Source organism: Hipposideros armiger, unplaced genomic scaffold (genome assembly GCF_001890085.2).
Source record: "Hipposideros armiger isolate ML-2016 unplaced genomic scaffold, ASM189008v1 scaffold_186, whole genome shotgun sequence".
Lineage (NCBI taxonomy): Eukaryota > Metazoa > Chordata > Mammalia > Chiroptera > Hipposideridae > Hipposideros > Hipposideros armiger.
The window spans coordinates 126,343-137,106 of record NW_017731536.1 but is presented as its reverse complement, the minus strand read 5'-3'; the positions used below and the strand labels follow the sequence as shown (position 1 = coordinate 137,106).

General features: G+C 38.4%; 1 protein-coding gene across 1 annotated transcript in view; it reads left to right on the top strand.

Annotated features, from left to right (window-relative positions):
- Nucleotides 1–10,764, top strand: part of EPG5 (ectopic P-granules 5 autophagy tethering factor) — a 108,654-nt gene that overhangs the window by 2,741 nt on the left and 95,149 nt on the right. The window contains exons 2-3 of the mRNA XM_019652712.1: nt 8,761–9,705; nt 9,817–9,892. Coding sequence (XP_019508257.1) covers nt 8,761–9,705; nt 9,817–9,892 — 1,021 coding nt within the window. The remainder of the gene's footprint in view (nt 1–8,760; nt 9,706–9,816; nt 9,893–10,764) is intronic.

Genomic DNA, 10,764 nt, shown 5'->3' with positions numbered 1-10,764 from the left:
TCATGTGGGATCCGAATGGGGCCCTGCTGCTCAGAGCTGGCGCTTCCAAGCAAGCTCTTAACCAGCTGAGCCACTTGGCCGGCCCATCAGCCACTATCTCTTGCCAATTGTATTTCCTAAGTATTCTCTTTATTCTGCCCTTTTCTCTCCATCCTAACAACCACCATCATCCTTCAAGGAAAATTTCTTGCTACATTGGCCTCTCCAAATTCATTCTCGCTGCCCATTCTCTAAACTAAAGCTGAATTGATATTTTTAAAAACAAAAAACCTACTACTCTCCTTAAAACCTTTCAAAAGTTTCCCATGGCCCCGAGGCTCGAGTCTGTAAAGTCCTTAGCATGGATGTAGGGCCTTCAATGATCTGGCTTCTGTCTCCTCAACCTCAGGTCTCCCCACCCCCCCATCAGGGGCACTCTGCACCTCTCTGTGTCACTCATTTCACTTGTAGTTACTTTGTCAGCATCTCTCTTCTCCCTTAAACTGAACTCAATGGAGAAACCTGTCTCGTTCCCAGTACCTTTCACAGTACTTGTAGGCACTTGTTAGTAATTGTTGAATGGAGTAAATATCAGTATTGAAGAATATTTCCAAGCTTTGTCACTCAGAAGAATTTCCTCTGGTAAATTTCCTCTGAGTAGTATGAGAAAACAAATGGGAAAAAGTCCACAGTACCTGCAAGGCCCTCATACTTGTCAATTGATAAAATTAATTCTTTTAGAGGAAATAGATTAATTTCTTAGTGCTGGCTATGGTTTGACATTGTTTGCAAAGTCCTACATTAATGAAACCTTTACCATCTGTGGTATAGTTGGGCAACTATTTATGAAGTCACAAAGTAGTTCCAAACCTCAGTTCAGGAAGTGAGTAGTGTCATGTGCAGTTGCCTTTGGATGGTTTGAGCAGCTTCTGGATTTTACCCAGAAGTTGACCTACATTCTTCAGTGTTAATCATCTGGTAGATGACCTCACATTGTTAGGTTGTGGGTATCACCTGATCCCTAAGAGGTAGTCCTAATGACATGTTCATTTGTTTAATATCATCTTCTGTTAAAATATTTCCCAACTCAGAGGATCCCGACTTCATTGATCTTGGTAGATTACGGGTTAAGAACAGTAGATTTTTAGATTGGACTTACTCTATCGAAGGTGTATTTTATAGTCATGGAACATATTTTTATGGTTAATATTAAATTCTGAATGCCAACAACTCAATAGTGAGAGCATTCGGTAATTGCTAAGGGTAGACTGAGATGTGGCCCGGAAAGCTGGTATCAGAAAGACCCTTAAGTCCCCATCCCCTGCTGCTCCTTTGCCTAGGTGGTTTCTACCTTAGTCCCTCCCTACCATCAGTGGTTATAGGAGTGAATTTGGGGATGTGTATATTATTGCTTAGCTCCTTTTGTGCCTCCTGAGATGCATTCATTTGTTGAAGAAACACTCCTTGATCACCTACTATGCCCCAGAAACTGTTTTAGGAACTTGGGAAATAATAGAGGAAAAAACAAAGAGCCTGTCCTAAAGGGAGCTTACATTCTAGAGCAGCGGTTCTCAACCTGTGGATCGCGACCCCTTTGGGGGTCGAACGACCCTTTCACAGGGGTCGCCTAAGACCATCGGAAAACAAGAAGATATTTACATTACGATTCATAACAGTAGCTAAATTACAGTTATAGAGTAGCAACGAAAATAATTTTATGGTTGGGGGTCACCACAACATGAGGAACTGCATTAACTACCCTGGCGGTAACCCCAAGTGTTGCTCGGGGTTAATTTTCACTGCCAGAAGCAGTAATCCCGAGCCACCCTCGGGGTTAATTGTCACTGCCAGAAAGCGGTAACCCCGAGCCACACTAGGAATTACACTGCAGTGTCCCAGAGATGTCCCTTACCTGCTCCCTGCGATCTTGCGGTGTCCTCCTGTGATCGCCGACGAGAACACCGGCCGATGACAAATTGCAGTGTTTTTGATTTGATTACATTATTGAATAAAATTATATTGTCTTTTATAATTATTATATTATAATTTATGATTTTGTGTTTCAAACTTTATCATACCTGGGATGCCTACTAGACTCTTGTTTGGACAGATTTAAGTGAGTAATTCCTAAGAATTACCGGCCTACAATATAAAACAACAAATTTCCATGCAAAACAATGTACCGCTTTGGGTACAAAATTACTGACATAGTCAGACCGCCAGGGAGGTTAAGGGGTCGCGGCATTAGGAAGGTTGAGAACCGCTGCTCTAGAGGGAGAAGGCAAACAAAAAACCCCATAAAAAGAAATAAAATATATCATGTTAGAAGATGGTAGGTGCTATGGAAAAAAGAAAAGTTAAGGAGTTGGGGAGTTCTGGTGAGATAATTAGGATGGGTTGCAATTTTAAATAGGTGGTCAAGTGGAGGTGACATTTATGTAAAGACATGAAAGAGATGGTGGAGTTAGCTTTGTGGATGGGGGTGGGGTGAGGGGGAGAAGTGTTCCCGGCTGAGGGAGCAGCTAGGGCAAACGCCCTAAGGCAGAGGCATGCCTGTCCTGGGAACTGCTAGGAGGCAGTGTGGTTAGAGTGGAGTGAGGCGGGGATGGTTGGGACGAAGTCAGGGAACTCAGGCCCAGGTCAGTGGCCCGTGAGCCATTGTAAGGACTTTGAGTCTGAGTGAAATACGGAATCCACTCAGGGTTTCGAGCAGAGGAGTGAGATGATCTGAGTTATGCCTTAACACTTTCGCTGCGACATTCGACTATAGTCTAATAATACTTCCATGCTGCTGACTGCGGAGTTTCACTTTACCTTATGTGCTCAAACTGTAAAAAATCTTGTCAGTGTTCCAGAAAGGAAGTTTAGGAGGGCAGATGTACATTATTCTATATTTTTGGGTTTTTCAAGAATGAATAACAATTGGAAATTTTTGTACTTTAAAGTAATCATTTGTTTTAATAAAATGTAGCACCTTAACTGTATTTACTTAAAAATATAAATACGGTAATTATTATTGTGAGGACTTTTAGTCTGAGTGACATGTGGAATCAACTCAGAGTTTTGAGCAGAGGAGTGATATGATCTGAGTTATGCTTTAATGGATCAGTGTATGAGCTTTGTTGAGAATAGACCAAGCGGGCAAGAGTGGAAGCAGAGAGACCATCTAGGAGACCGTTGCAGTAATCCAGGCAAGAGGAGATCGTGGCGTCAACATGAGAAATGTCCAGACCTGTAGAGAATTTTTCTAAGAGTTTATTTGAGCCAAATTAATGACAAATGCTCCGGAGAATAACAGTTTTGCAGCTTCTTTTATGCATTTGAAATTAAGGGAGGGAATGGTAAGGAAGAATACACAGAGGGTAGTTAGGGTTTATTTCAAAGGTGTGTTAACCTAGATGCACAGAAACAGTGGATAGGGCTGACTTAAGGCAAAGATAAACTTTTTATTAAACAGTTGTATGCCTGGGTGTGACTACCTACCACAACCTGCCCAGTTAGAAGTTATGATCACTCTGTGAGGAGGTTACTTTCCATAGAACCCCTTTTTTTGTGTCCACTGTGGCTTGGACCAGAGTTGTTCGGAGCAAAGGTGATAAGAAGCATTTGAAGTCTGGGGAGTAAGGTAGAACCAGGAATTGCTGATTACTTGGACATGAGCTATGAGAGAAAACAGTCAAGGATGACTCTGAGGAAGAGAAGGTGGTAGGTGGAACAGGTTTTGGGGAACAGGTCAGGAGTTCAGTTTTGGATATGCTAATTTTGATTAAAAATCCATTAGATATTGAAGGGGAGCAGAGTTTGGCACCCCAAAATATGCCTCTTTGAGATAATGATTATTTTTAATTTTATGTTTAATTTTAAGAAACAGCAGGCATGGGAGGAGCTCTGAAAACAAAGTAGAATTTACCCTTTGCAAAAGGACATTTATATTTGTAAGGACCATCTCCATTTATAAGGGTGTTTTCCTCACTGTGCCTGGAAGACGAGGATGTCTAAATTTCTAGAAACTGTTAATTAAGATAATCTCATGAAAGTATTCTATGGAATGTATAAATCTGGGCCTACATCATTCATAAAGAAACAGCTTGTTATTTTTAAGGAAGGAAAAGAGTTGTAATTTTTTCTAAACACAGTTTCAAGAGAAAGAAGTGATGAATGATGAATGGAAAGTTCCCATTTGTTTTCCAGAACTTAAAAAAAAATTCTTATTTGTTTCTGATTGCAAAAGTGCTCATTGCTTTAAAAAAGTATGTATGTATGCGTGTAACACACGGAGACATGTACAACCCAGAAATGAGATGCTCTGAATTCCATCTTCTGGAGCTGTTGGTAACAATTTGTTGTGTAGTCTTCAGGTTTTCCCCCCACGCATATCCCAACACCTCAGGGCATATTTACTGTAATGAATAGTTAAGTATGGTTTTCTATGTATATTAACAACTCTTTTATTTCTATATAATTACATTCTTATTTTTTCCCTAAGGAATTATTTTAAAAGTGATTCTCTACCTGTTTGTAAGTTATGTGGCAACCAAAAATAAAGACATATAATATAGATTCTTCCTAATGTCCTGGCCATTTAAAGTTGTAAGAAACATCTCTTTTGTTTAAAATAATCTGTAAGTACTAATTTTTACACATGATTTGATATGCATGGAGTTCTGTTTCAATTTTACTTTGTGATCTGTAATGATTATTATATATACAATGCATTCTATATCTTTAACTCAAGTAGGCAAAGTAATTGGAAGCTGACTTTTTTATTTTTAAATGAGGTTTTGTATTTTAAGTATAAGAATAGATTCAGATTTTGGCATAAAAGTTCAGTTTCCTCTGAATTCATTGGATATTCCCTCTGGTTTCTGAGAGGCATATAAAAAGAAACTTCTAGATGTGCCGGTGCACATAATTATAAATATTTGTTGGATAATTCAATAATTTCTGCATTTTGGGATTCCAGTACCTAGGACAACAAACCTTAGCATGCAGTTGGTACTCAATTCTGGTGAAGTATAGGTCATCACTATTATCTCAAGAAATATTTATTGAACACAGTGCCAGAAATGAGAGGCAGATTAGATCCAAAGAGGCATAAGATACCCGGCCTCAAGATACTTATGGCCTATTTAGAGGAGATAGAACATAAAAATAAATAACTATATGTGGTAGCATGTGACCAAGACTGGATGACAAGTACATGTTGCTGGAATTCAGAGTAAAGCATGTGCGAAAGAGTTGGTGTGGTTGTTGAAGATTTTGTTTTGGGACCGGGTAATAACTGAGTTAACCAGAGGCAGTGTATGAGGGTTCTAATTCTAATTTTTCTGCATCCTTGCCACCACTTCTCTGATGACTAATGATGTTGAGCACCTTATTATGTGTCATTTGTATATCTTCTTTGGAGAAATGTCCATTTAGTTCCTTTGCCTGTTTTTAAGTTGATTTCTTTATTATTGAGTTGGAAGAGTTCTGTTAAAAAAACAAAATTCAGCTCAGTAAATTTGAAGATCTGATAGGCTTTATTAGGCATTCCATGAATTGGGTAGCATTCCATCTAGCAACTAGAATGGTGTTCTGAGGAGTTGTACAAAATGGAAGTTTTTGTTGGCAGAAAGAGGGTGGGACTAAGAAATTAAGTGGATTATTTCAGACAAGGACACCTTCCCTTGAAGGAAGGCTGGGATCTTATCAGGCAGAGTATCTCACTATTGATGAGGAAATTGCAGACAGATTGACTTACCTTAAAATTCTCCTTGGAGAACCTGAAACTGCAATTAGGTTAATTATTAAGTCTTGGTTTGGTGATGTGGCTTAGCAAAAGTGACTCCATTTTGGCTGTTTCTTTTTTAAACAGTTCTTTTTTCATTTTGGATATAAGCCCCTTATAATTTATTTGGAAATATTTTCTCTCATTCTGTGGAGTTGTCTTTTCACTTTCTTCATGGTTACATTTTTAACACAAAATTTAAAATTTTTTTTATAAAGTTCAGTTTATCTATCTGTCTATATATTTGTCACTTGTACTTTTTGTGTCATGTCTTAAGAAGGCTTTGCCTAACCTAAGATCATGAAGACTGTCGGCTGCACAATAACACTAACTAGGTAGTTCATTACTAAAAGGATTTATTTGGGAAAAGGAAAAAGTACTGCAGCAGCATGAGAATGTGCAGACCCGGCAAGCCACGTGTATATTCTGACCATATGCCTAGATGGAGGATATATGTATATAGTACAGGAAGACAGAAAGTTAAAACCATACAGTTTTATAAAAAGAAATTTAGGACTATAGAGCTCAAAGAGCCCAGCTCCACCCACAGACCTCCCAGTTTCCTTAACATCGAGTTCATCTTTATCAAGACTTACTCCTGTAAGAGTTTTAACATTTTATCTATTACATTAGGTGTATGATCTTTTTTGAGTTAATTTGTGTATATGATATTAAGTAGAAGTTCAGTTTTATTTTTTGGATATCCAGTTGTTCAGCACCATTTTTAAAAAACTGTTCTTTCTCTCTTTGAAGTATCTTGGCACTCTTGTTAAAAATCAGTTACCTTAAAAAGAAGGGTTTATTTCTGGATCCTCAAATCTGTTCCATTGATCTATTTGTCTATTCATATACTAGAACCACACTGTCTTCATTAGTGTACTATTGTAGTAGGTTTTGAAATTGAATTTGAAACTGAGTTCTCCACCTTGTTCTTTTTCAAGATTATTTTGTCTATTCTGGGTCTCTTGTGTTTTTGTTATCAACTTGCCAATTCCTGCAAAAAAGTCAGCTAGGATTTTGATAAGGATTGTGTTGAATTTGTAGATCAATTTGAGGAGTATTGCCATCTTAACAATATTGTGATCTGATCCATGAACATGGTATGTCCTTCCATTTATAAGTTTTAATTTCTTTTAGTAATTTTTTATAATTTTCAGAGTACAAGTTTTACACTTCTTTTGTTAAATTTATCCCTAAGTATTTTTCTTTTTGTGCTATTGTAAATGGAATTGTTTTCTTAATTTCATTTTCTTATTTTTCAACTCACTAAAATTTGGCCTCAGCCCTGACCAGTATACCAGCATTTCTTTCACTGTGGTAACCATTGGCCTTTCATAATTTTCTCTTTCTGACCTTCCAATCTGAGAAACCTATTTATTATAGCAAGTGTTGTGCTAAACATCATTATAGTGTAATTGGACCCACTTTTTCATTTTCTTATAAACATATAATGTTTTCCTGTTATTCATGATTTTAGGCAGTTTGAGAAACTGCTTTGTATGACTCGTGTGGTTAATTTCTGAATCTGACATTCACAGGTCACAGTGTGGATTAAAGTAATTTTGGAGGGGCACATTGCCTCTTGAATCACTACCCCTTGCAAATGTTTGGTAACCATGTTCATTACCAACAAGCTGACCACAGAGTCCATTTCAGAAACATTAATCTTTTCTTCCAAATATTAGGTACATATAAATGCCCTACATTTTTGGCTATTTGTCAACTTTTTTTTTCTTTTCTGAATGTTAGCAGGCAGCATAATCCAAAATCACTAATAACGTGTAACTGTTACGTTTGCTTTCCTTAAAATTTCATAGTGAAAAAAAAAGGAAGTATTTGAGTGATTTCAGCCATTTTCTTAGTTTTTTTTAATGTAACAATTTATGTAAGTAATTTTTCTGTAATTTTTTCCTATGTATCTAGTTTGTGTTAATGCCCGATATATATGGTATTTTTAAACCATTATTTTATTTTATTAATAGTTAACTTTTTTTGTCTGGTTTTTTGGACATAATTTTGGACTCCTTAGCCTTTTTTTTCATGACCACAACATTTAAGTTATTTTGTAGACTGTCTCTTAATTTGGGCTTTTTCCTGGTGTTTTCTCATTAGATTGAGGTTATACATTATTGCAAAGAATACCAAAGAGGTAATAGGCCTTCCCAGAATGTCATATGGGGATGTATTACTGGTGATAGTAACCTTGGTTGCTTGGCTAAGGTATTGTGTGCCAGGATTCCCCCTGAAACTTACCCCTTGTAATTATTGAATATTTAGAAGATATTTAGAGATATTTACAATAGAAGATACTAAGACAAATATTTAGAATATTTAGAGACTATGCAAATATCCTGTTTTTGCTTAAGCTTATAGTCACTCTCTTGAGCATCGATCTTGCATCTAGCAGCTATTACTATGGTGTTCTAGTGATTTTTCTATTTTCCTTATTCTGTCTACATTTATTAATTGGAATTCCTCTGTAAGGAAGAGTTTCCATTCTAGCCCATTTTAAGTTCATTTACTTATTAATTTGTTGATTTAGCTATTTGTGTCAGTATGGAGTTGTGGGTATTTTATGCTGTGGGTTATAATGCGTTACTATAGTTATTTATTTTATTGCTCAAGTTGTTCTTTTTCTGCCTAAGTTTTGAGTGAATTTGTTTGTCAAGATGAAGCCAAACCTATTGAAGCCTAAGATACTTGGAGACTTCTTTTTCACTTAACTTCTAGCGGAATGGAGAATGACCTAATTAAGACTTCTCTTTTCCATTCTTGAATCATAATTTGCTGCTTATTAGGATGTCTTTCTCTGTTGGGATTAGACTAGTGAATCTCCAAATTCAACATTCTTAAAATTCAATACTATGAAATATGAGACATTATTTATGAAGTGAATATAGATTCCCTTTGTTAGATGAGAAAATTTAGATTTTATATACAATTTTAAAACTTCTCATTGAAAGCATTGGTTATTGTTGTCAGTTATTTCACAGTATAAATCTTGTTTTTAGGAAAAGAAGAAATATGAAAATCTTCAGAGGGAAGAGTCTGATGAAATCTCCCTTCCAGAAACCTCCAGAGAGCTGGAAATCCCTACTCCAGCTTGTGAATTCAGAGGAGACCATCTGCAGGTGTTAACTGATTCCCAGCTCCAGAATGATGCCCATGGACAAAACGAGAGTGAAATGTTTGATGTATCACTCACCTCCTTAACTATAAATAATGAAGGGTCCCTGACATGTGACACAGAGGCCCTAAAGGAAGGGGAGGAGGTCAGAGCTTGTGTTGGGGGCAATGCGGTCAAGCTGAAGTTTGACCTTGGAGACAATGTTGGAACCAAAGTAGAAACCCCCAAGAACTTTACAGAAGTAGAGGAAAGTAAATTGGTACAACGCGGACCTTTTGAAAGCACACTGCAATCCAGTTTTTCTTATACTCAGCAGGAAATGGAAAATGTACAGGTCAGAGGAACCCAGCATAGCAAAGAAGACAAACAAGCCTTGGGTCTGTCTTCAGAGGTGCTACAAAATGTTGGCTTGCGGAGTTCCTGTGAGGTCACGGACATTTTTCAGCCACCTAAAGTGAAAAAACTGTATCCCCAGTTGCCAGCGGAAATCGCTGGAGAAGTGCCAGCTTTGGTGGCAGTGAAACCCTTGTTGCGGAATGAGCGACTCTACCCAGAGCTCCCATCTCAACCGGAGCTGGTACCATTTACTAAAGAACAATTAAAAATCTTTGAGCCTGGCTCATGGCTGGAAAATGTTGAGTCCTATTTAGAGGAATTTGACAGCATGGCTCATCAGGACAGGCATGAATTTTATGAGTTGCTTTTGAACTACTCACGATGTAGGAAGCAGCTTCTTCTGGCTGAAGCTGAGCTATTGGCTCTGACATCTGATTGTCAAAATGCTAAAAGTCGACTCTGGCACTTTAAGGAGGAACAGTTGTCTGTCCAGGTATTTTGACTAGTGTTCTATAAAGCTTTCAGGAGCCTGGGGAGCCGCTGTTCCTGTGATGCCATCCAGGTCTGGAGTCTGCTCCTTATACCCACACTGACCCTGCCTTAGCTCAGAGTATTGCAGTGTAGGAATCAAAGCCCGGTGCCTGCAGGGGCCATGCAGGTAACTGGAGAAGTGAAGCAGGGTGAGTGGGACGGTGGTCCCTGGGGAAGCTCCTGCCTGGTCCAATGGGGGCAGCTGCGCTTGAGTCCTAGCTGATGATTGTTGTGAGGTTGTGTTGGTCCAGCATTGCCACATCTTATAATTTTCCAAGAGAAGCTAGAAATCTGGATTTTAATGTGAGGGATCTTGAGCTATAAATGTTGGCAACTCATTCCACAAATACACACAGTAGAAGCCAAGCAAGTCATATCTTTGGGTCAGATTCAGCCCATGGATCTTTTAGTTTGTGACCTTGGGCATGATGACAGGAACATCCAGTAGAGAGTGTCACGGAGAGGATTCATCCATGGACTAACGTCAAGGGGAGACGAGGAAACAGGGAAGGCAATTAGATGTGACCCTGTGGAGAACAAGGTGGCCATCAGGAAAGCCATTTCACAGTGGCGTGGGAGGGATGGCAGGGAAGAGAAGGCCACTCTTGACAACCTTGGCATTGGAGGGAGGCTGGAAGAGGTAGCAGGAAGAAACACATGGTTTTCCGCATCCCTAATCCTCTCATTGGGAGACGTGTGTATTTCTCTTGTAGATAGAAAGAAGTCTGGAGAGGGAAACATTTGGAGATACTGAAAAAGAGAGGCTAGAATCGAGAACACAGCTGGCAGTGTTAGTATTGGAAAGGAGAGGGATTTCTTTCTTTTGAGAAGAATCACAGAGAATGATGAGGGTAGGTACAGAGATATTTTGAGGTCCCTTGAAGTTGAGGGCAAATCACGTTGATGTTTGTAAAGTAGACGGTAAGATCATCAATCACGAGTCTTAGGGTCAAGCTCTATTATTTTCTTGTACCTTTCCCCACCTACTTCTTAGGGTTTTTCTCCTCTGAACTTGTGATGT